At 41.4% G+C, this 25640-nt stretch overlaps 5 protein-coding genes across 5 annotated transcripts; 2 read left to right on the top strand and 3 right to left on the bottom strand.

The window, feature by feature from the left end:
- Positions 1–724: 724 nt before the first annotated feature.
- Positions 725–943, top strand: HD556DRAFT_1223266 (uncharacterized protein; the record flags this gene model as incomplete). The annotated part of the gene is made up of 1 exon (XM_041296872.1): positions 725–943. A coding segment is annotated over one exon (219 nt), but the record flags the coding sequence as incomplete, so codon positions are not given.
- A 4839-nt stretch (positions 944–5782) lies between these two features.
- HD556DRAFT_1210234 (uncharacterized protein) lies at positions 5783–5968 on the bottom strand (the record flags this gene model as incomplete). Its single annotated transcript, XM_041296548.1, has 1 exon — positions 5783–5968. A coding segment is annotated over one exon (186 nt), but the record flags the coding sequence as incomplete, so codon positions are not given.
- A 1850-nt stretch (positions 5969–7818) lies between these two features.
- On the top strand, positions 7819–8532 carry HD556DRAFT_1302546 (uncharacterized protein; the record flags this gene model as incomplete). Its single annotated transcript, XM_041299507.1, has 3 exons — positions 7819–7848; positions 7986–8089; positions 8142–8532. 3 exons carry the CDS (start codon positions 7819–7821, stop codon positions 8530–8532), a joined length of 525 nt encoding a protein of 174 aa, XP_041167857.1.
- Positions 8533–11467: 2935 nt separating this feature from the next.
- On the bottom strand, positions 11468–12118 carry HD556DRAFT_1302545 (uncharacterized protein; the record flags this gene model as incomplete). Its single annotated transcript, XM_041299506.1, has 6 exons — positions 11468–11565; positions 11592–11624; positions 11668–11733; positions 11817–11880; positions 11931–11947; positions 12091–12118. 6 exons carry the CDS (start codon positions 12116–12118, stop codon positions 11468–11470), a joined length of 306 nt encoding a protein of 101 aa, XP_041167856.1.
- Positions 12119–14595: 2477 nt separating this feature from the next.
- HD556DRAFT_1302544 (uncharacterized protein) lies at positions 14596–16015 on the bottom strand (the record flags this gene model as incomplete). Its single annotated transcript, XM_041299505.1, has 7 exons — positions 14596–14710; positions 14786–14892; positions 14973–15007; positions 15274–15305; positions 15352–15517; positions 15789–15876; positions 15920–16015. The coding sequence occupies 7 exons, from the start codon at positions 16013–16015 to the stop codon at positions 14596–14598; spliced, it is 639 nt and encodes a 212-aa protein (XP_041167855.1).
- Between the last annotated feature and the right edge of the window lie 9625 nt (positions 16016–25640).

Below are 25640 nucleotides of genomic sequence, written 5' to 3'. Positions count from 1 at the left end.
GGCAGCTGACTCAACCTGACTTCACAACCAGCTTAACTGTCTCAGGGAGATCCGGATTTTAAGTTTGAGCGACCAATTAAATCTTGTGAGTTCCTTTACATCACTAGAATTCCCTTGCACTGGTACAGAAAAAATGAAATTGAATGTTTTGATACTCGTGGGCCGCGGAGGTACAACGGTCCTATGTATACTAAAAGATGAGTGACCCGTGTTCTGTTGCGAAATGAGTCAAGTGAAATAGGAACACAGGAAAATAAGACGAGCACCAATGTGTAAAGTACTCCAACGTCGTGACGTGATGCAAAACCGGGGTACAAATAGTGTGAGATCTTAATTTTTCGAAGTGACCCTCCTTTATTAAAATTGAGTAACTGCAGGTATCGCAGATTCAAAGAATGCTTTATCTGAGACAGTATCTTCCTTTCTTTAAGCCCCATTGCCCTGAAGGGGTAGTGTCGCAGGTGATTGTGTCCTGGCTTTGCCACGTGAGTTTAACGACACGGAGAATAAATGGAGGTTGCAAGGTGTCACTAATACCGCGGGGACATTGAAGGTCTGTGACCAATTGCGTGCAAGCAGTTGTGGAGCGTTGGGGCGGCCCAAGTGATCCGAATGGTTCGCAACGCCCTCATGGCATTCAACGTATATATTTCCCTATCCGTAGGCTCGTAGTGTCCGTTTTTCAGTTTCTCACTCGCCCACTTCCCTGTTCTTCCTGATCCTGCCATCAGTGTCTATGTCTATGTGCAGTTCAATCTCTAGTGTTCAACAGGATCCACTGATATCATACTCCAAGACTCTGCATGACTATACTCTCGAACTGTGGACGGAGTCCAGGAGAGTTGCAGAAGAGAAAGCAAGACGCAAACTGGCTCGAACGGAGGAAGAGGCACGAAAACAATCTCGCAACTCACCCACCACTCAGCGACCCCGTGGTCCTTGAAAGGACACCATACCCTTTTTCTTACTCGCGATGGAGATCAGTGGCGGTTCGTATTCCAAACTTGTTGTGCTTAGCATACACTCTGAACACGTCTCACTACTTCCAAGATAGCCCAACCAGTGCCGTCGATTATGTTCATGACCTTCCCCTGCGACGTCGTATCCCCCGTACATCGGCATTCTTCTGTATTACCACACACCAGAGCCCACCAGTCGGCTTCAGTTCGCTCTTCGTGCTCCACCTCGGATCAAGTGAACATGTAATATATATGTTCGTCTGTTTTCTTGTAGCTTGATAGCATCTGACCTCTCTACTAGACTTTGATGGATTTTAGTTATTTTATTTTCATCGTTCTGACGACGCAACCCTGTGAGCTCAATTGGACACGTTTATAAACACCACCTTTTACCTGTTTCGTTTTACACGATCCTCGTGTTAATACTAGTGTGTTCAATGTCCGCATACCGAATCCAGAGGTTCTAACGGTCTGCAACAATTGCGAGTTACTCAGGTTCGGCTCTTCGCCAGAATGAAATAGGGTCAATGTGAGCAAGGCTTTCATTTGAGCACTCTCAACAAAGGTATCATTGATATCGGAATTGATCTATATCAACTTCGATGTAGTGGAAATTACGAGCAGAATCGGCAGTAAATTGTCCTCATTGCATCTGATTTACTCCACATTGTGATAACGGCTGTCTGTCACCGGAACAATTCGTTCGGCGTCTTGCGAATCGGAATTAGGCGCATTTGACTTGTTGGATTCCTTCACACGTATCGTCCCCGACCCCAAAAATGAGCCAAGTAACAAATGTTATGGCCTCATCTGCAGTCTACCGTACATAGTACGTCTCTGCATAGTGCGAAGTACGCTTGCTGATCCTGACATCATGCAGGAACGAAACGATTGTTCCCAAATTTAGCCGTTCCTTTTAGAATTGCCAAACTTCGCGGGCATGACGGCACTTGCGACGTCACGCCTCGTCACGTTTTGATGACGTTGAACGTTGAACTCACAAGCTGCTGTATATAGTTGCAGTGCATAACTCTGTAAAGTCCCCTCCCTTCTTATCTCGGTGAACCAACCATTTTTTCAATAGTGCTGTGCAGTTATGGCAGCCCTGGCCCGCTAGCGCTGTATTCCGAACCTCTCACCTTATTAGATAATGATTGGTCTAACTGTTACCTCTGAATCACTCATTTACTGGGCATGGTACAGCACATTTGAAATGATTCAATTTATTAGATATGAGGCTGGCAGGAGATCAATCCTGTGATACTTGTCATCAGGGAAGTGATGTGAAAATGGTAAACTTTTGTCAAGCTTTACCTGACTTAAAATTTGTACAATATCTATCAAAATGGTAGTTCACTAGAAAATGCTTTATATACCCAGAGTAAGTTGGATGGAAACTGCCAAAAGCACAATCATGATAGTCAGCCTGCAATTACTTGCCATTTCTCACCAAACTGGCAAATGTTGCCAATGCTTGGCAGCCAGTCTATAACACCATATTGATACATCAAATATATTGTGACCACTGTACAAGTGGGATACATCAATGCTCTAATTCACTATGTGCTTTTGAGCTACTGTAGGTGATGTATCAACATCTGATTCTCCACTGTTCCCTCCAAGCATGGATGCTTCTGGCCCTTTCTGGGTGATGTATCTGTGCTCTATCCCATTCCAGGTCATGTATCCATACTCTGACCCATTGGCTTTTGAGTTACTGTAGGTGATGTATCTGCATTCTAACCCTTTACTGGTAATGTATCTGCGCTCTATCTCATTCTGGGTGATGTATCTGTGTTCTGACCCTTTAAAGCTTTACTTCTTTCGAGCTTTACATGGATAGGGTGTTCAGAGTGGTCTAATTTTTTTCAGAACACTCCGGCGGTTATATATATACTTGAACTACCCGCCACATTACTTAAGCTCTGACTTTCCTCTCCGCTAGTCTTTAGCTGACATGTCCTCAGGATGGTACATGGACAGCTCGTATACCTCAACACTCCCCCTCAGACTGAGGATCACATACCCAGTTGAGTTCTATGTCTCTCATGGCTGGGTTTAGGTAGTGCTTTGGTGAAAATAATATCGGCTGTCATTTGTGCCGTGGGCTTGTAGACTACACTGATTCGTTTCTTGTGTACTTGGCTCTGAATATAGTGATGCTTTATGTTGAAATGCTTCGTCCATTTGTGATACTGTGGATTCTGAGCAATAGCTAATGCACTTATATTGTCCCCATAGATCAATGTGGGACCATTTTGCTCACACCCCAGTTCTTTATACAAGTTTCGGAGCCATGTTGCCTCTCTCGCTGCATCTGAAAGGCAAATGTACTCTGCTTCTGTCGTGGAGAGTGACACAGTGTTTTGCTTCTTGGATCCCCATGTTATAGCACCTCCACTCAACAAGAAGACATATCCCAAAACTGATGTTTTATCATCGTTATTGGCGAAGCTTGCATCAGAATATCTGACAAAATGTTCTTTGTCATCTCTTGGGACATTCGCCTTGTAAGTTATACCTAGGTCCTTTGTCCCTTTGAGATAACGCAAAATCTGTTTCGCCGCAGTCCAGTGTGTCATGTCAGGATTAGCCGTATATGATGCGAGCCTGTACACTGCATATGCAATGTCCGGTCTTGTCACAACAGCTGCATACATTAGCGACCCTATGAGCGAAGCATAATTGTTACTTTGGTCTCCTTTGTCGGCTGATTTAATGGTGGGTTCGAGTTTCATAGATGGATTGAGCAGCATTCCCACTGAGTTTGCATCTAGAAGTCCATGTTTTGCCAGGATCAACTTGATATATTTGGTCTGAGAAATCATGAGTGTGCCGTTTTTACGGTCTCTCGTGATCTCTATCCCAACTATTTTGTGCAGCTCCCATAGATCAGTGATTTTGAACATGTTCTAAAGCTCTCACTTCACTTCGTCCATCAATTTTTTGTCGCTCGTGAATATTAGTAAGTCGTCCACCCATACAGTTATGATCTCGGTTCCCCCTTTCATTTTGCGAATGTATGCAGATGGATCTGAGTATAGCGGCTTGAAGTCCTTTGCCTTGAGCTGCTTATTTAACTCGGTATTCCATTCGCGTCCTGACTGTTTTAACCCATATAGTGTCTTTATTAGACAGCACAGCCTTTCAATTTCATCTTCGAACCCTTCAGGCTGTTTCATGTACACTTCTTCCTTAAGGATTCCATTGAGGTAAGCACCCTTTACGTCCATTTGTTGAATCTCCCAGTTCTGAGATACAGCTAGTGCTAAAACTGCTCGTATTGTCTCGAGTTGGACCACCAGAGAAAATGTGTCCATGTAATCCATACCAGGGATTTGGGAGTATCCTTTTGCTACGAGTCGCACCTTATATTTGACTAATCTTCCTTCTTTGTCAAATTTTCGTACTAGAACCCACTTGTTGGCTACTGGAACTTGTCCCTTTGGGGGATCGACAAGTTTCCACATGCCTTTGTCTTTTAATTGGTCTAGTTTGGCATGTATGGCTTTCTCCCATTCTGGCCACTCGGAAGATTCCTTTGCTTCTTTTAAGGACTTGGGATATTCTGGTGTGACACCAGTCTCATTAAATGCAGCATACACCACTTCTGCTGGTGAGTATATCAGCTCTTCCTCGTCTTGATCTTCTTCTGTGAGGGCTGCTAATTCAGCTGGTGTATCTTCTAGCTCTATTGTCGGATCGTTTAATATCTGATAATCGTGTTTGACTTTTTGTCTGCTGCTTCTTCTCAGCTCATCAGGTATGTCATTTTCTCTCTTTCTTTTTCCGCTAATTTCTTTCTTTGACGTTAGATTGTCTACATCTTTCATTGCGGATGCTGTGTTAATGTGCAGTGGGTCTTTTACTCTATCCTTCTCCCCCTCACGCTGTGCATTAGGCGTGAAGAATTGATAGTTTCATGATACTTTTATTCGGTGCGTGTTTTTGTCATAGTATTTGATTGCCTTTGGCCTGTCTAAAAAGCCCACAAATATGTGTTCTTCTGATTTCGGTTTGAGTTTGGAGATGTTTTCTCCCTCTCGAAGGACCCATACTGATATTCCAAATTCTTGTAGATGTGATATGTTTGGACGTTTCCCCGACCATTTTTCATCTGGGGTAGTTCCCTGTGGAGCATGCATATGTGCTCGATTTCAGAGATATACAGAGTGAGTCACTGCCTCAGGCCATAATGTTTTTGGCAAATTTCGTGCTAACAGCATTGCACGTGTTAGTTCTACAAGTGTTCTATTGAATCACTCGGCTACACCATTTTGTTTGGGAGAATATGGTGCCATGAATTCGACTATGGTTCCTTTCTGGTGGCACCACTTGAGTAGAGTATTATTGACGTACTCCTTGCCGTTGTCTGCTCTGATTCATTTCGGGATTGTTTCCCATTGTCTTTCTATATAGGAAATATATTCCTGAACCTTCGAGCTGGCCTCGTCTTTTGTTTTCATGAATTTGACTGTGCATCATCGTGTACAGTCATCAATGAATGTGATATAATATCTGACCTCTGTTATTGCAGTGGTTTGTGATGGTCCCCACATGTCAGTGTGTGTTATCTCTCCCAGAACTGCTGATCAATTTTCAGATTCTTTGGGGAATGGTTGTCTCAAATGTTTTGCTTGTATACAAGCCTCGCACTCTGGTATTGGTGAGTTTTCATCAACTTCAAGACCATCAACTAGCTCGTCTTTGAGTAAGCGTTCGAGTCCCGTTATGCCTATATGGCCATATCTGACGTGCCATTGCTTCCACATTATTTTGTCTTTAGCCGTATTTATCTGTTCGTCGTAGTTCTTGGTAAACATGTCCAAGAAGTACAGTCTATTCTCTCGTCGACTGGTGGCTATTGTACAGTGTTTTTCATCGAGCAAACTAATCTGCCCTTTTCCAATTATAGCTCTTCCACCTTGTTTGTCGAGCCGACTTATAGAGAGTAGGTTATTTCCTGCTGTTGGTACGTGTAAAACGTCTCTCAACAATATATGAACAGCTTTGTTTCTGACTTTTGTCGTGATCTCGACTGTTCCACATCCTATTGCTTCAACTGGTACTTTTCCTATTCCGCTAATTTCTTTTTGTAGCGGAGTGTACTCAGTGAAGGCAGTTCTTCTGCTCATTATATGAGACGTGGTTGCTGAGTGGGCTATCCATTGGCCAAAGCAAAAGGAAACACACTCGTCAGAGCCTTCATTCATGGATACATTTTTGGAGACTACAAATGCTTTGTCCTCATCCATAGGTTTGTTATCCTGCTCGTCGTGTGCCATGTTCACACGCTCCTTTCCTTTATACTTCTTCGAAGATGGACCTGGACTGTCTTTTCCCCAGCAGTCCTTGGTTTCGTGCCCGAACTTCCTGCAGGAGCTACATTTCGGCACGTTCTTGAACCGGCACCTATCTGTAGGATGATTATTATGTCCACAGATGTTACACTTCGCTCAGTTCTTCGGACCTTCATCTTTCTTTTCAACCTTTCACTTTTTGCCCCCTTTTTTGGCTTTGGCATAATACCCCTTTTCTTGGGTATCTTGGCTCTTGCGACGGTTGTATTCATCAATGATGATCAAGATAAGTTCTTGTGATGTATAGCCAGCGATTTTTTGTGACTTGCCCTTATCGGCGTGTGCACCTAAATAGGATGTAGTCCATGACTCCCAAGACTTCGGCAATGACATCACGAGAAGTGCTTTGAACTCTGCATCAGGTATCTCGCATCCCATGATGTCGAGCTGATTGCGCTTGTTCATCATCTTGGTGACATGTACCTTAATATCACAGCCTTCTTTGGCTTGCAATGAATAGAAGGTGCATTTCACAATTAGCGCACTCAACTGACTCCTTGTCTCATGAATCGTCTTCAGATTATCCCATGCTTCTTTGACCGTCTTCGCTCGTGACACATGAACTACTTGTTCATCCTTCAAATTAATGAGGATGATGGTCCAAGCAATTTGGTTGTCTTTCTCTCACTGTTTCTTCTTGTTAGGATCTGTGGGCCTTTTACAGGTCCCATCTATATGACCATGGACTTTGTGGACTTGGAGAACCATTTTGATCTTCTCCTTCCACATCATCCAGTTGTCATCTTTAAGCTCTCCCATTTTATAGGATGAGACTGATCCTAAGTTCGTACATGGGGAAGTCTGGGAAGACTGAGATGTCTGGACATTAGGATTGGCATTTGGGTCGGTCATTTTGATTATAGATATGTATTTATTTGCGTAGCATAAATTGGTTGTCTTTTCTTTTGAGGTTTGTTATACGATTAAGCAGGGCTCATAATTTTTCAGGATTACGAGCTTTACACGGATAGGGTGTTCAGAGCGGTCTAATTTTTTTCAGAACACTCCAGCGGTTATATATATACTTGAACTACCTGCCACATTACTTAAGCTCCGACTTTCCTCTCCGCTAGTCTTTAGCTGATGTGTCCTCAGGATGGTACACGGACAGCTCGTATACCTCAACACTTCTGCATCCCATCAATGTATCAAGCTACTGTAGGTGATGTATTGAGTGATGTATCTGTCCTTTACCAGTAATGTATCTGTGTCTCAATGTATCTGTGCTCTAACCCATTACAGGTAATGTGTCTGCATCCCATCAATGTATCCCACTTATATTTCATTATAGACTGACCCATACACGAGTACACATCTCTCTGCAAGTCCCTCACATGCACTGATGTGGTGTTAACTTGTGCATCTTGTGTTCAATTTTATTAAAATTGGCTTTTCTGATTCTTGCTTTTAAATGAACACATTTCTGCACAATTGGCATGCCAGTCTTGAATTGAGTTAGCAACATCATTGCACTTTGAAATCTGTTGAACATGTTTCCCATGACTGGCGGCCAGGGACTCAGTGTTGTGGTCAGTTTGAGGAATGGAGTCAGTATTCGGAGTGTCTGAGGAACAGCCTCTTGAGAGGACATTCAAGTTGGGCAGTGTCAATGGGAGTATCCTCTGCAGAGGTAGTGTGTCGGCTTCGACTCACCAAACCATCACAGGAAATACAAGAGATCCAAAAGTCACTTGCTGTAGCCCTAGGCCATGATGAGGATGAGACTGGCACATCTGAGCTCGAGACAGATGATGATGAGAATGACACATTGTATGTCATGTCTATAAATGGAGAAGATGAAACATTATTAAAATATCTACAGATCAGATCTCCCATCATGCCTAATCACTTTGAAAAGCATCAGGGATGAGATGCTGGCGCTAATTAAAGAACCCTGTGCATTTATGGAGAGTCTCCTCCTTCAGCATGTCAAAAGCTTACCCGATGATGTGTATGGCAAGGGTGACACCTTAATCATCCAAAATGCAAAAACTGAGGTTGAATGCTTACTCTGTCGTGCGACTTACACCCAGGATCAAACATCATTTTTCGGTGGAATCTTAGCCAACTCTCATGTTACTGAATCAGTCTCCCGTTTCTTAAGCACTACACTTGCTTACATAGACAATGTCCAGTATTTTTTGAAAATGGAGGGACTTAGTGGCACTGCAACACAAACACAACAACATGGAGCACGCTGTCTTCTTAGATAGATGATCTATAGATAAACACCTATAAAACCAAATATCTCCACGGTCAGCGATTCAGACAAATACCAATGACTGATAATGTGGTCGTTCGTGGGTGGCTTGCCTAGCTCCTAAGATACAGTCAGTAGAATATGGCTCGCACAAAAAGTCAGTAGTCAGTGATCAGCAGTCAACAGTCAATCCACCAATATGGATATGAAACACAGCGATGAGAGAAAAACACAGAACTCAGTCAGTCAGTGATCAACAACAACAACAACAATCACAACAACCCAGACAACAACAAAACAAATCAGGAAACACAGTCACTCTAACAATATAGAGATGACACAAAACAAACAGACACTCTTCCTAACACTTCACACAGCAACAAGGATTCGTACACAAACTTAGTGCAGCAAGTTGTGCGGAGTTACAATGATAATCCCCCTCAAGAACAAAAACAGGTGAGACTACTGCCGGACCTAGTCAGAGCTACCGTAGCACTTCTAGCCTAATATTGAACCTGCTGCCAAGGAACTCACAATGAGTATTAAACAGACTCAGGAACGGGCGATCTTGGACTTCAATACCAAGTCCCCTTTTCAATAGCTAAAGCCTAACTCGCAAATGACCACACTGTCCCAGTATAACACACAGATGTCTGAGGTTGGTGATTCACTGTCAACACCTAAAGTCTCCCCACTAGACTATCAGAGTCTTCCGTGGACAAAAGAGACAACACCAAACTTCTGGGTAAGAATGAGACTGAAACTTTGGTACTTGAGAGAAAGTTGATAGGTTGAGACAACAACAACACGAGACCGCTACAACAAAAACACGAACACAATCACAATCACAATCACGGAGACTGTTAGCAACAACGATCACAAAGCAAACAGACAGCGATCAGAGAGATGGTCAGTATAGACAGTCACCAACACACCACACACTTGAGACAGAGAGAGAGAAACAGAAACAGAGAAACAGAGAACATGAGCTTCAGTCACGAATCTCAGACACGATCTCAGAGAGAGAAAAAAAAGAAAAACAATCACAGAGAGATTCACAGACAGAGACACAGACAATGACACAAAAAGAAACAGAGAAATTCAGACAGACAATCAGGAGAAAACAGAAAAAGAAAAATTAGTCTTGCTAGTCGTCAGACACAGTGAGCTCAAGGTATGTGCTAGCTGTTCAGCACAATGAGCTCGAAAGTGTGTTGCTGGTTGTTGAGCACAGTGAGCTCCAACCTTGAACTGCACTTGCTGGTTGCTGATTCACACTTCACTCACAATTTTATTCTGAGAGTCAAAAACAGTGGGGAACTGCTTGTTTTATTGGGCAAAAAGCTGGTCCTTATATAGACAAATTTGGTGGCTATACTACTAGTTTCTCGTACTTAAAGTTGTAACTTTAGTTCGATAGCACCAAGTCACACGGTATCTTTGAGTCAAAAGTAAATATTCATAACTCTAGTTGGTATAATGATGAGTCAGCAAGAGCTGCGTATGGCTCATGGGTCAGGTGACCCTTGATGACTCAGCTAGACAAGAGTGAGAAATGATTACATATTGTGTACATATGTTTATAAAATCTATGGCTGATGAATTGACTGGTAACATAATGACATAGGACGCGTGTTTAGTGATTTGTAAGCTTTCCCACAGGGTAACCTTACGCAAACATATTTTTCACAGTCACCTGATATGTGTGAGAATCTGTCTGAGTCACCCTCATGGCTGACTAAGCAAAACTCATCGCAGGAATAAATGTACAAAAATATTCAATCCGCTCGCATACAAACTCGTAAAAGTGAAAAAAAGCGAAAAATATTCCCTTAGCCTCAGTCTGACTTCAGGTCACAGGGAAAATGATTTCATAGTGATTCTAGGGCATAGGGGCTCATAGGAGAGTATCGGTCATCCATGCACCGAACCAGTTTGGTGCAGGTCAACGCTGCCTCCTTGAAAGCATACTTCATTACAGTTTTTTCTGTTGCAATTTTTTAGAGCTCCCCTACATCTTTCTGATTATAAATGAAGTGCAATTGGCCAATAAAAAAACCTTGTTTAAGCCAGTATGTAGATCCTACATACGATGATAACTCAGAGGCTTTTTGCCATTGTTCTTTCGATGTCCGCAATGGCTTGCTTTCCTTAAGAACAACATTCTTGCAGTCTCAGCCATTGGACTTCAGAGAGATGACACAGATGGACCTTGTCAGATCATCATTTGACACCTGGAACAAGATGCCACTAAGTAAGCCCGACAATGGTGAATTTGGCAATGAGGATGATGCACTATCGACCATGAAGAAGAAAAGAATATGGTGTAGGGACTGATTCCTGGCTAGGCTTGTAGAGACTGTTTTTACCTTACTGTTATGTTTGCACTTTTGTAGCTTACATAAGAAAGTTATCTTTTCACCAGTTACCAGTATGAGTCTGAGTCTTCAGCAAGTTTCTATCATATTTTCTCTTCTCTGAGTCTTGAGTCTGGTCCAGAAACTCTTTAGGGTTGAATAGCAGCTAGGTTCTGCAAGACCCAACATATTGTTCTGAATCACCATCAGAATTGTTGTACCTACAATGGATATGTTTCTGATTTTCTGCGTGTGGTCATCACCTAAGTCTTCAACAGAATCGGCCCTTATGTCAATGGATACCAGAATAGTCATCTTACTTAGATGAGGCGATCTGTTTGAAGGGCCATAGAAATGACATTCTGCAAAATGAATGCAATTGCAAAGGTGAAGGAAAATTGCTGTACCATCATTGTGATTGCTTTGGAGTTGAAATGATGTGTTGTATGTGTGTGCTTGACAAGCTTACACACAATCCGCTCCATAGAATTGAGGTGTATTTTGTATATCTGTCTATCCTCCAGTACTTATTGATATCTTACCTTAGGAGTGGCATGAAACTTTTTTGTTTGGATCTTATTGAAGTCACAGTCACTTGGCTTGCATGTACAGCTTGGTCACAATCCAGGAGAAAAGTGCTACAATCCTGAGCCCGCTCCTGGAGATGACTTTGTCATCATCAATGTACACTGAATTAAACCAAATATGTGCTCACCAATTTGACCAAACCACTGGATATAATCTGCATCTAATACCATACAGTGGCCTTGGATCTTGGGGCCATTTCATACCTCCTACTATGTCCATGATGGGTGGATTTTTAGAAATAGACGGTTTCACAGAAGAATCATTTATTCCTGGGCCAATAAATATGCACAGATGTTGGGGAAGTGCTAGAAATGTCTCAGCAACATCTGATGCAAAAAATATGTGCACATACCTTGTTCCTTGAGTATCTTGGGAGACCTTGTGGTTGTGCAAGTGGATAGTACAATTTTGATTATCTAGCAACACGAGACACTAATTTTTCAACAATAAATAAAACAAAACATACAAGGGGCCCAGATATGTCTGGAATAAATGTGACACATATTGTTTTAGGGTATTTGAGAGGTAGTTTGAGGCATATGGTGTGGTCTTAGAACATGAGCATGATTTGGATGTGAAGTGAGTAGTAAAGAAAAGACTTGTCAATTTTTGTGGTGATTTGATACTTTGGGCTATCCCAACATCTAGATACATCTTTTGAGGGTACTTGTATCCTGGTTAGTGTCTGGTTTAGAACACTACTTGGATATATATGGTTTGGTGGTGAGAAGGTGTGTGTAGTCTAGTTTACACCATGTCGTCTCTAACTGTGAGTCCATTTTTCTCCAAATTCTGACCTTTGCAATGTCTGAATTCCTCACATCTATTTCAAGTACAGATAGACTACTAGGTATAGATTGTGTCTAGGCAAACAGCTTAACCATGTCCAGATAGGGTCTGGTTATTTTCTCATTTCTACAGTGATTTTGTACACTTCCTGGACAAACCCCCTATCCCTGCCTGTATTCAGTACAAAACTGACCTATGTTTTGGCTTGAAAAAATAACTCTGTAAAGTTCAGGGTTCAAAATTCTAATACTAGTTATACTTATTCCAAAAACCTTAAACTTTCCTTTTCACTTATTTATTTGTTTTACTGACACCAGATATCTAAGTTCCTGTGGCTTTTTCTCTACTATTCAAATCCTGCTAAACTCCATTTTCCATCCTTCATGGTCTCTGTGCCCAGACAATGGAAATTTTCTAGAGTAAGAAGACATTGAGAGACATACGAATTAAATTTATAATAGAGTATGAGGTCTGGTTATTAGTAAGTATAGAGTGTACATGCTGAATTAGTTTTAGGCTCTAGATAAGTTTAGTTTGTTTTATAAAGTAAATAAAAGGTTGATTGATAATTAGATTTTAGTAATAACAATTGATATAGTATTTGGGTAAAGTCTAACTAGACTTTTGACCAAAACATGTTTGGAGACTCCTAGGATAGGGTTCAGAAAAGCTGATGGAAGGGGGGGCATAACTGCTTAATTGAAAATTTTCCAATCATATGTCAGGTCAAACAAGATAAAAAAGTAGGAGCATAAGTACTATTATATCCTGCAGATCATACTAATTAGAATGCCTCAAGATAAGCTAGGCCTATTATATGGTCTAACTAAGTGTCACATAGGCAGACCATCACTGTCTCTAAGCACTTGATCTTCTATATACAAAACTAAAGGTATGTTATCACCTGTTTCAATTTTATATCTACTCTGATATGTTATTCTAGTAATATTATTTAACTAATTGCTTGGCATTTTCTCTTGCTAAGGCTTGCCATATAACTAAATATAAGTAGTGAAAATTAACATTGGTAGAATGTATCTTTATTATATATCAGAGGAACAAAAGCATAGAAATAGAAGGAACATAGGGTAAAAACTATTTAAAATGTGATCAGAATCAAGGTAATATGTTGCTTGCATTTATAGACAAAAACTTATTAGCTTGATTTCAATGAAAAATGATTAAATAAAGATTCATTACAGTTGAAATTTACTCAAAATATAAATTTATGACTTGTTGAAAATGTGGTCATCATGTGGCCCCATGGAAAAATTAAAACAAAAACATATGACAGGGTAGATATAATGTTAGATCAAAATGTGTAGATACACTGAGTAGAAGGTATATGTGAAAGAATGACTCAAATTAATAGTAACTAAGGAAAATGCAAGCAAAAACTTAATTTAATATTTTCTACCAAAACCAAAAGTGATCTGAGTTTGTCTGAGATTACACTGGGTTCAACATTTGACCCATAAGGTAGCAGTCATATGGATTCTACCTACCTCACATTGTTGTAACTGACTGTGATGCTATGCAGGATAAGTATGTAAGCATATGCCAAGTAATGCTGAATGTGCACAAGCAAGCATAAAGAATAAATAAATAAGGTACTACTGTATGTATCGAGCTCAAAGATAAAATATATACTGCTAGTGTAAATAATTAGTTAGTCAAACATATAAGTATTAGTTAGTATGTGCAAAATAATGTAGATTGTCTAGTCTATTTATGAGGTGCATTACTTACATTTTTATTATTCTCTGACACAGAACACAGAACTAAAGTCTTTTACCTTTTCTTTAATGCTCGTACTAATACCAGGTTGTCTCTTGAGCACTTCTGTCCATATGTTTTGTTGCCCATGGTGCAAGGATAGTATCAGCAATATGACACAGCACATTGACTTTATACTCCACTAATAACAGTTTCGGATATTTCGAATAATAAATGTTTTACTCCATTTCTGTTAGTTCTAAATTAACAGAAAATATCTGCAGTATTACTACCAATGTAACTGAGTAGCTGTTTGATGCATAAGGCTCCTGATTAATTGATATTACAAATTTTGTCTTCAGTCACTTTTTCATCCATCAGAAAATTCTTTATGAAATTATGTTTGATTGTCATCAAATTGCGCTCACACAATTTTGGCAACAACTGGCAACTTTTCAAAATATTGCATCCATTGTAGTATCATTACACACACAATATAAATCTGTGGTCAAGACAGGTAATCATGCTACCATTGCCCTACAATGAGAATCAAAATGAAATATATTTAAAAGATAAATTCACTGTCAAACAATGCCAGCTACAATGATATAGGAAATGTGAAACTATTATACTGTACTAGTAGCTGCCCTTCTTGCTGCTGTCTGAGCCTTCATCATTGTTATCACACTATCCTCACCCTCATCCCCCTTGTCACAATCTATGATGTCCGAGAATATATGCCTGCCAAGATGAACATCATTGAGATAAAAAATAATACAATACAAAGAATTCTCATACCTGTTCCACTACATGCACAATGCTGCCAGTTTACCATCATCAAGTGCTTCAAAGGTCGTTCTAACAATATTGTTGTAAAATGCTTTATAAGAGAATTGAGACTTGTGACCACAGGACATGCTACCCTAAGAAGAGAGTACAAAACAAATCTACAAACACCTTAGTGAGACACAAACTTAAGAAGCCAGTAGCCTGATACACTTACCAATGTCACAACATATATAATTGATGGAATGCTAACTGTTTAAATGTCATGAAGTGCAGCATTTCCATGTCATGTGGTAAGCCTGTCTGACACAACATCTAAATGAATCACCAAACTAGGAGACTTTAAAATATGCAAGTAGCCCTTGAAAAACTTGTCAGGTTGACCTTAGTACAGAGTAACACTACTCACCTGAACAAGCAACTCATTCTCCAACTAGCCTTTAAAAAAGTCATTAGGGTCAACTACCATGTTAAGCCAAAGCAAACAGGGGAACTATGAAGATGTAACTACCATTGACCTGTCACAAAGGCCATTTTGAACTCTTGAAGGCTGTCTTGAGTCCAACCATAATATTTTCATGAAAAAGAACACTCACAATGGATCAGAATAGTCATAATTTTCAGAGCACAACAGTTTTCCTATGTGCTTGTTATTGAAACCAAGAATGTGACATATAGAGATAAGGACCAAAGGATTAATACTTAGAAAGTGGCACCAATGCACAATCTTCTCTTTGATGCTATTGATGTCATCCCCACAAGCTCATCAGCATGTATCATTAAGCTGCGAAATTTCAGATAAACTTATGCCATGAAAGCATGCAATAATGTTACCATAGAGCCAATAACTAAACATCCTGCCCTCTGGACTTCATCAATGATGCAAGGGGCCAACAAGCAAATAGTTTTATAGATGTCATATTGCTTATCCTCCCTGTCATTTGATTATTATGGAGGTCTTGTTCTTGTTCCTAATAGACATGCAGGCACAAACTGATTAGGAGGATACTACTATCAAAGTTTATTAACAAACCTGGCAGGCCATTGGCCACTTCATCTGTCCCTCTGTATATGATTGCCATAGTAGTAGCCAAGGTGCCAGAGACACTGCCTATCCCTTCCTACCATAAAGCTCCAGCACCCCTAGTGGTCTCTCAGATATACATGCATAGGCTTGTGTTGGACCATTGGGAAGCAGAAATCAAGCACTGTGAGGAAGCCTGAAGGGTGCACTTGTTGGAAGTGCAACTGGCTGCACATGGAATAACTAAATTAGTGTAGTTGAATGAGCCTTACTGGTACCATGATGCAAAAATAATTACAAGTCCATTATTTCCACTAATTGATCCAAGAATCTAAGTGTGCAGTTCTGCAGATGGTTTATGAAGGGATTGTATTCACTGACAGGAATCATGATATTGTAAACATCACACAATCAGTTTACAGTCACCACAATTGATTGCACTGATTTGTAATACAACTACAAGTTCTCATATATAGGTAAATATTGTAATCTTATGCAATCTCATAGGGAATTTGCTGATGTCACACTTGTCACATGAGGTATGTTAAGGTAGAATCTGCACAGCTGCTACCTTAGGCAAATTGGTTCCTGCCCCCAGTATCATGCTTTCAAAGATAGCATATAGTCACATCCTCTGAGTCCATAATCACACCTGCCTGCCACGAGTTCCAAATACAAACCATTATATGTTCCTAAATTCTAAGTCCTTTAAGCGCCCAGTCACAGCGCCTGTTCCTAAGAATGTATTTATGGTTAAAGAGATCTCCATGACTGCATCTATTATAGAGTTACCAAAGTCACGTGACCTTTCGGAAGATACCGAACAGGATGATCTCACACCACGTGACCCTTTTGGAATGTTCCAGAGTCTTACTGTGGCTGCGACACATGTTATGATATCATAGCTATATATAGAATTGTACAATACCTTTAATTATTCTAATTGGTTAGTTAGTTCATACTCAGTTCCAATCTCAGTTTTCAATATGTATATATAGGTAGACAGTTGTAGTCAATAGTTTTTTAGTTCAAACCTCTTGCCTCCTCTTGTTGTGATTATCTTTTGTTCGAGTCCTAGTCTCTGCCCAGCGTTAATTCGTTTATTGGGTTGTGACATTAGGTTTAAACTATAGGAGACTCCGACTCTCGTGTTACACTCTCGCACATCTCTTTCTCTTGCTTGACCATGTTGGAATTCTATCCATATTGTTAACCAAGACAAAGCTGTTATTCTTTTTGCCTGGTCTAAACACTGCGACTTTTTGATTCATCCTTTGCTCATTTGAGCACATTCTTCATACCTATCTATTTTCGTAGTTAGTAGTCCTATACCAGGCCCTGTCTTATTGCAGCCGCCAGTATACAGAGGTGTTGATGACATTAGGCGTCTCACTACAACTTTGAGTGCTGGCCCAAGACCCTGCCTGCTCAATGTCACTATAGTTTCCTTTTACCTACCCTTTTTTCATTATGCACATAGGCACTCGTTTCGAGTCAATAGCAGAACTGTCTAGATGACAAACCGTGTTTTCGACCTATGAGGATTTAGAGACATACCCTAGTGAGACTCGCACTTGTAAGCTTCAGCTGGAAGAGTGATAACTTGTCCTAGGCTTGTACCCTCAAAACGGAGATTGCATTGTCCCTACTTGATCAAGTATAGTTTCCAACCTTTTTAGTCAGTAGTAGGGAAGTGTCAGTTGGGTTGACTAAAGAACCCTTTGACCCTGAAGTATGTGGTAGATCCGATCAGATATTGGGGACCGCTTCAGTTTTCCATTTACGAATACTTTCTTCTTTTCACCATCATTCCCTTCCGGAAGAACCCTTACGAGCAGCTCTTCAAACAGACATCAGTGAATCAGGTTCCAGAACACAACTGGCACTATGTCTGAATTACCATCACCAACTGCGCAAGTTGTGCTACCTACAACCCCTGAACAGGTAGTGCAATACATACACCAAGCACTTGCAAACCAGGCGGATCAATTCAGGTCTAAAGTCGTAGAACTAGAAGCAAAGAACGTGATTTTAGAAAAAGCAAACAAAGATCTTGTGCTACGCCTAGAAATGCAAGAAGACAAGACTATGAAGATACAGTCTCAACAACCATCCTTTGGCTCCGTAGGAGCTAGCATTTTATCATCCACCCCCAACATCAAATATGCCAAACCCATGGACTTCACAGGAGAAAAAGACTCTGTTGAACTTCAGACTTGGATAGCACAAGTAGCATTGTACGCCTCACAATGGCCTACAATCCAAGAAATCCAGAAGATAGGGATTATGCTATCGTTTATGAAAGGTACTGCAGCCGAATGGGCGCAACCTTACATTGCAAGACTCCCAAACACTGGAGAAGACAAACTCACTATGGAAGCTTTCAAAGCGGATCTAGAAGCCATGTGGGGACAAGAAGACCGAGAAGGAAAGGTGGTCCAAGAACTGGAATCCTTAAGACAAGGATCATCCTCAGTTCCAGAGTATGCAGCTGCTTTCAGACAAAAAGCTGCACACACACATTTCTCCGACTACGACCAATGCCAGAAGTTCAGAATGGGACTTCAAGACTGTGTTAAAATGCAGCTCGCCCATGTCCCTTACAAGGACAAAGACACCATGAAGAAACTGGTGGAACACGCAATCCAAATTGGACACAATTTTGAAGAGCTAGACACAGACAAGAAGAAGACCTCTTGGTGGACCCCTAAACAAGGCCCCAAAAACCCTGAATACAAGGCTGGCCCTAGTAAGGATAGCGATGCCATGGACGTTGACTCCAGCAAACAGCGAGGCACTCCCAAACCTCAAGGAAAGACTGGTTCTTTCAAATGTTACCACTGTGGAGGAGAAGGCCATATGGCTAGAAACTGCAAAGACGCAGTCGCACCAAAAGCGCAGGTGAAGGCTACTACAGTGCCACAAGAGGAATCTATGCTGAGTTGGTTCAAGGACTGGATTAAGTCTGAGAAAGGCAAGGATTTTTAGAAGGGTCGAAGTTAAAGTCTGCGAACTTAGACCCAAACAATTATTTCTCCATTCTATCTACATTTTCAGATGTATCAGAAGTATATATTAAATCAAAATCTGAGCATTTCTATATTCCGATTACATTGAAAGGAAAGAACCAACAAGCAGATGTGAAAGCACTAGTGGATTGTGATGCATCAACATTATTTATTAGTGAAAAGTCTGTAAAAAAGAATGAGGTCCAGTGTCGTAAATTATTAAGACCCATTCCAGTTAAAAATATCAACAGCTCGCTAAATGCTGCTGGATCAATGACACACTTCACAGAATTAGGTCTAAAGATTAGTCATCATGTTGAGGATCAAGCAGCTTTCATGGTTACGGACTTAGGAAGCGATGATGTTATTATCGGCATAGATTGGCTAAGATATCACAACCCGGAAATAGATTGGAACACTGGACAATTTGCACTTTCTCAATGCCTGGTTAAATGTATTACTAAAAAAGAACAAAGACAAAAAAATAGAGAAAAAAGAAAAGAACAAAAAAAGATGGAAGAAGTGCCAGATCTGATTCCCACAGAAGAGGATGACAAAGAAGACATGGCAATGAAAGGGCAACAGTTGAGGAAATAGAAGACAAAGAATATCCTGGAGAATGGATCAAGTATAAAGCCTCGGTCGCCACAGAACAGAAGGTTGCAGAAGAAGCAACGAAGGTGAAGAAATTGGTTGAAGAAATGGTTCCCAATTGGCTTCACGATTACCTGGGAGTTTTCTCAGAAGAAGAATCTAAGCGCTTCCCTTGAAGAAAGAAATGGGATCATGCAATAGATCTTAAGAACGATGGTGATCTTCTGCCAAATGCGAAACCCTACCCCTTGTCACCTAAGGAGATGGATACCTTGAAAGATTGGTTAAAAGCTGAGACCGCACTGGGACATATTAGAGATTCACAGTCTCCAGTGGCAGCACCTTTCTTCTTTGTGGCCAAGAAAGATGGCAAGTTAAGGCCGGTAATGGACTATAGAAAGCTCAATGAGAAGACGGTGAAAAATGTGTATCCGCTACCGAGATCTCAAGATTTAATTGATGCTTTAACCGGTGCCATGATGTACTCTAAGATGGATGTAAGATGGGGGTACAACAATATTCACATGAAAGAAGGAGATGAGTGGAAGGCGGCCTTCAAAATGCTGTTTGGTCACCATGAACCAACTGTTATGTACTTCAGGTTGACAAACTCCCCTGCCATGTTTCAAACAATGATGAACCAGATATTCAGAGATTTAATTGATGGAAAGACCGTAGTTGTCTATATTGATGATATCCTTGTATTCACAAATGGCAATAGGGAGCAACACTGAGAGGTTGTACAAGAGGTACTGTGGCTGAGTAAGCAATAGGTCAGACCCTAGTAATGGGTCACCCAGTGTTTATCTAGCCAATCACAACATCTATGGCCTTGCATTTTTTGTTATCATATAGAGGATAGTCGAAATATCACTGTCTCACGAAATTGTGCCGAATGAATGAGAACCCGAAGAGATATAAATGAAATAAGTGCTCCCAGTCAAGCTAAATGTATGATTTTGTCATCATCGCTAAGCCCTCGATGACCTTTCAACTTTTCCTCCACTTCCACATTCTCATTCACAAAAAACAGGCTATTCACAAGGGTTTATACCATGTCTGGTAACCTCTTCTTAAAGAATCCATTGCATGGAGCATACAGGGTCATCTCAGGAACTCTGGATCTTGTCACAGACCATCTTGCACCTCTTGCCTATGGTGGGCAATCGTTCTAGCCATAAAAATATCACCACAATGTGAAATTTGTTCCAACTTCACATAAATGGACTAGGTGGTAATATGTGCATGCTGGTATTTTTTTCTGATTTGTCTGGGCAGTGTATGATCCGAAAATCGTGTATGATCATTAGGCAGCATATAAAGGCTCTTCAATGGTAATTTGTCTTTCATCAACATTACCTCATTGTTCAAGTGTTTTAATTGTGTGTATACTTTTCTCTTTAATATTCTGCATCTCCTGACACACTCAATTCATGTATTTAGATGTCCAATTGTGTTTCCGATGCCCAAGACACTTCACACAGTGTTCTGCCTCACTTTATGAGACATGGTGAGATTTATGATGTGCACCTTCAACAGGTGGCCTATGATGACTCGGAGTTACTGAAGTAAGTTTCTGTTGTTGACAATGTACTGGTAGCTGATTACATGTTTGACAGTCTGATAGACAAACTCTCTGATGAGGACAGTACTATGCCTCCTCTAGTTGATGTGTTCACCCCTCCAACTTCCCCACATCGTGAGGATTCTCATGCATTGCCTTCAACATCACACAATGGGTGCGCAGACAGCAATACATACCATACCATAGTCTACAACATGGATGAGGCTGGTAGCCGTTTCGAAGCATGTCATAGACACCAACCCAGTACTGATAACTACGAAGCTCCAAGGAATGTAAGCAATGATGTACAGGAGGACAATAGATTGTGAGCTATGTACCTGTAATTCACTGATTAGTTCTTTTCTTGAATAAAACTTACGACTGAACTTGTGTTCTCTGAATCTTAATCAACAATGTTAGCTCATATGCCATAATATAGTATTTGGGGTGGCATAAATGCAGCGACTCGCACCCCAAATTTTGCATTCAACCCACTACCATGTCTCCACAGAATACAGAACAGACACTGCAGGCTGCTCTTACAGCTGTCCTTGCAGCAGGTATAAATGACAAAGGTCTGCCAAACTACAGCTTATGCTCAGCAGCTCTGGATTATAGGGTTTCACAAATGACACTCACAGCACGGTACAATGGCTGAAAAACGAGGTTCGAGGCCCCCACAAAGGAACAGAAGCTTACTCCATCCTAGGAAAATGCTTTGAAAGAATGGATCAAAGCATTAGGCCATCGAGGGCTGCCTATGTCACTTCACTTAGTGGCAGAGCAAGCTTCAGTCATTCTTGGCGGAAAACCTTTGTCAGAGCATTGGGCACATCACTTCCAAACTTGCCACCCTGACTTACAGTTACGTTGGGCAAGTGGACTTGAATGTTGTCGTGCAAAGGCATTGAACCGCACACAAGTGACAGAGTACTTCAACATCCTCGTCGAGCTCATAAAAACCTACAATATCATTCCCAGCAACATCTATAACATGGATGAGAAGGGTGTGCAACTCGGAATTGGAAAATGTACCCTCGTTCTTGTTGATTGTGATCAGAAAACTATCCAGCACCTCAAAAATGGTGATCATGAACTTGTGACCATCATTGAAACAGTCTGTGCAGATGGCAGTTCACTGCCTCCATCAGTCATATTCAAAGCACTGTGTCGTAACCTCACACGGTCACGAAAAAATCCTGACAAAGCAAGGTATGGTCAAATAGAGCTTGTCTCTTGCCAATTTCTGACTGGGTAGCAGTATTTCAGTTTCTCCAAACGGGTGGACCGGCAATGAGCTTGGACTCAAGTGGTTGCAGAACGACTTCGATCCTGCCAGTGCAGCCCATAATCTATCAAGCGGTTGGAGGCTGCTCATCCTCGATGGCCATAACTCGCACTGCACATTCAAGTTTGTGAAATTTTGTCATGATCACCATATCGTCCTACTTTGCTTGCCATCACACACAACACATCATCTTCAACCTTGTGATGTTGGTGTTTTTGGGCCGTTGGCATTGAGCTGGAAGTCAGAGGTGAACAGGGCAAGCGAAGCAGGCATTAGCATTACAAAAGGCAATTTTCCTGAATTCTACCACAAAGCTCGCCAACGAGCATTTACTCCATCCACCATTCAGGCAGCATTCCGCAACACAGGCATCCATCCACTAGACCCCAAGATCATCAAGGATGCTGCATATGCTCCCACACTTAACACTACGACACAGCCAGCACAACCTGTACCAGCCACACTACCTACACTCTTGGAGGTTGCAGCCGAGACTGACTCAGATCATGTTACCGATTCCGACAAAACAGGAAGTGAAGCTCCAACATCATTAGCAACAGCTGAAACATTGCATAATGAACCTACCAGTGCAACACAAACTCTCGTCAGTAGTGTTCCACCCAGCAACAGCAGCAAAGCAGTATCATATCGCCTTGTTGACTTTCCACCCCTTTTGCCCCGGAACACATCCTGTAAAGCTTACATTGTTGGCTATTATGCACTCTGTGATTGGGCAGAGAAGGAAAAACAGCAGATGGAGGCCGACTATGCCATGAAGAAGTTGATGGAAGCTGAAATGGATGGTTGCGACAGCAGTTGTTTGGACAGAAGCAGAACGGCCTACGGAGGGAAGGTGGCTCGGGCTCTCGCCACATGACCTGTGATGAGATGCTCAATGCCCTCGCAAAAGCTGAATGGACTGCAAACATCAAGGTTGTTCACACCGAGGCTGCGAGAAAGTTCAGAGGAATTCAGCAGGTAATACGAGATCATGAAAAGGCTGAAGAAGACTTATGATGGAGAGAGGAGCGTCACCAACGTGCAGCTGCAAAGGAGGCTGCAAAGGCCATCAAAAATGTGGTGACACTTGCTGCAAAGCAAATTGCAGATGCTCAAAAGGCAGCTAAGCGGGAGCTGGTGTTGGCTCGCAAGGCCAAAGAAGCAGCTGCAAAGAAAGCTGCAGTCGAAGCAAAGTGTTCCGCAGCAGCAGCAAAACGAGCAGATGCAGAGGTGAAGAAATGTGTTGCATGCGACCACAAAATTGCCATGCAAGCAGAGAAAGAACGTGAGCAGTTGGAGAGAGCATCAAAAACCATCTGTCAACAAATTATGCAAAGTGAAAATGAAGACTCACCTCATCATGGCTCAGAAAATCTCAACCTCATCAATGATAACATTCTTGAACCTCTTCAGCCTTCAAATATGTGTCCCCACCCTCGTCCTCAACCCATCCTGCGCCAGGTGAACAACCCATTGGCTTATTTACACTCTAATGTGGTCCTGGTCCAAAGTCCAATGGATGTTCAAATAAGTGTCCTTGATGGTGAGGATGATAATCATGCTGCAGCTGCAGTCAATGCAGACTTTGCGATTGTTGATAAACAGCAGCCTGTGCGGCAGAGCACTCGTCATGCATGTGCAAAGCCTTGATGCGCACCAGTTGCCATTTCGGGTACCGGAGTTTGCCGGCGGCTGACCTGTTACACTGGTTTTGACCAAAATTGAGATGCTCTGGCAAAATATTCATGGATCTTCATAACACTTTCCTAAAATTCTAACAACACATAACTATGATAGCCAGAATTGTTTTCTTTCATTCCATATACTTTTTCCATCACAATACTCCATGCTCGCACTGGAAATCGTAAATTAAGGTTAAGTGACCCGTTTCCTATTTAGGCACAGTACTGAAATGACTAAAAGAAAATGACTTGTATCTGAAGCCTGAAAAGTGCAGCTTCAAACAGTCAGAAGTCGAGTTCCTCGGGTTGATAGTGGAAAAAGGCGGTGTTTGGATGGACCCTGTAAAAGTAGAAGGAGTAATGAACTGGCCAGTTCCCAAATGCATTAAAGACATACAAGTGTTTATGGGCTTCGCCAACTTCTACAGAAGATTTATCTTTGGGTTCTGAGACATTGCTAGACCAATGAATGATCTATTATGGAAAGATGTCAAATGGGACTGGATGGAGAAACAGCAAGGTGCTTTCGATGAACTGAAGTCAAGGTTCACATCGGCTCCGATTCTAGTTATGCCAGATGTTGAGAAAAGAATGAAAATAGAAACCGATGCTTCCAATTACGCAAGTGGAGCGGTTCTATCTCAACTGATGGAAGATGATATGTGGCATCCCGTAGCCTATTACTCGAAATTGATGAATGATGCAGAAAGAAATTATGACATTGACAATAAAGAGTTATTGGCAATCATTCGAGCATTGGAGGAATGGAGGCACTATGTGCAGGGAAAACCTCATCATGTGGAGATCTGGATGGATCACAAGAATCTCGAGTACTTTATGACGAGCCAAAAATTGACAAGAAGGCAAGCCAGATGGAGTTTGTTCCTGGTGGAGTATGAATTTACGCTCCAACATAAGCCTGGTGTAGTTAACGATAAGGCAGACTGTCTATCTCGGAGAGAAGACCACAGAGAGGGGGTAGCAAACAACAATTCTGATTGTGTTTTGTTAAAACCGGAGTTTTTCACTGTAAAAGCTGCTAAAAGAGGTCAAGTTTTGGTGCAAGGAGAAAAACAACTGCTGAGAAAGGTAAGGCAATGCACAGAACAAGAACCTGAAGTCGCTAAAGCATTGGAAACGTTAAAAGCAGCACTAGTACAACTACGCAGAGGGATTGAAGAATGAAATGCTGAGGATGGATTGGTGGTTTATGTTCCAAACGACAAAGAGATCCACCAAGAGATATTGGAGTTGTTTCACGACTCTCCACCGGCTGGACATCCAGGACGAGCCAAAACCTTAGAATTGATTTCCAGAAATTATTGGTGGCCTTCAATGACGAAGTATGTCCACAATTACGTGAATGGCTGTGATAGATGCAGAGCAACGAAAATTCATCCAACACAACCACATGGTCTGCTTAAACCAAATGAAATACCAGCAGGACCTTGGCAATCAGTCACTTGTGACTTGATAGTAGATTTGCCTAAAAGCGAAGGATTCAATTCTATTTTTGTTGTCGTTGATTGATATACGAAACAAGCACACATCATACCCACAAAAAAGGAAGTTGACACTCGAGGAATCGCGAAACTTTTCTTAGATAATGTATGGAAACACCATGGAACTCTGAAACAGGTGATATCGGACAGAGGGACACAATTCATCTCTAAGTTTATGGGACAAGTGTCGAAACACCTAGGCATAAAATGGAACATGTCAATG

Source organism: Suillus plorans (assembly GCF_016647745.1).
Source record: "Suillus plorans strain S12 chromosome Unknown HD556scaffold_1, whole genome shotgun sequence".
Taxonomy (NCBI): Eukaryota; Fungi; Basidiomycota; class Agaricomycetes; order Boletales; family Suillaceae; genus Suillus; species Suillus plorans.
This window is presented reverse-complemented; position numbering and strand designations above follow the sequence as displayed.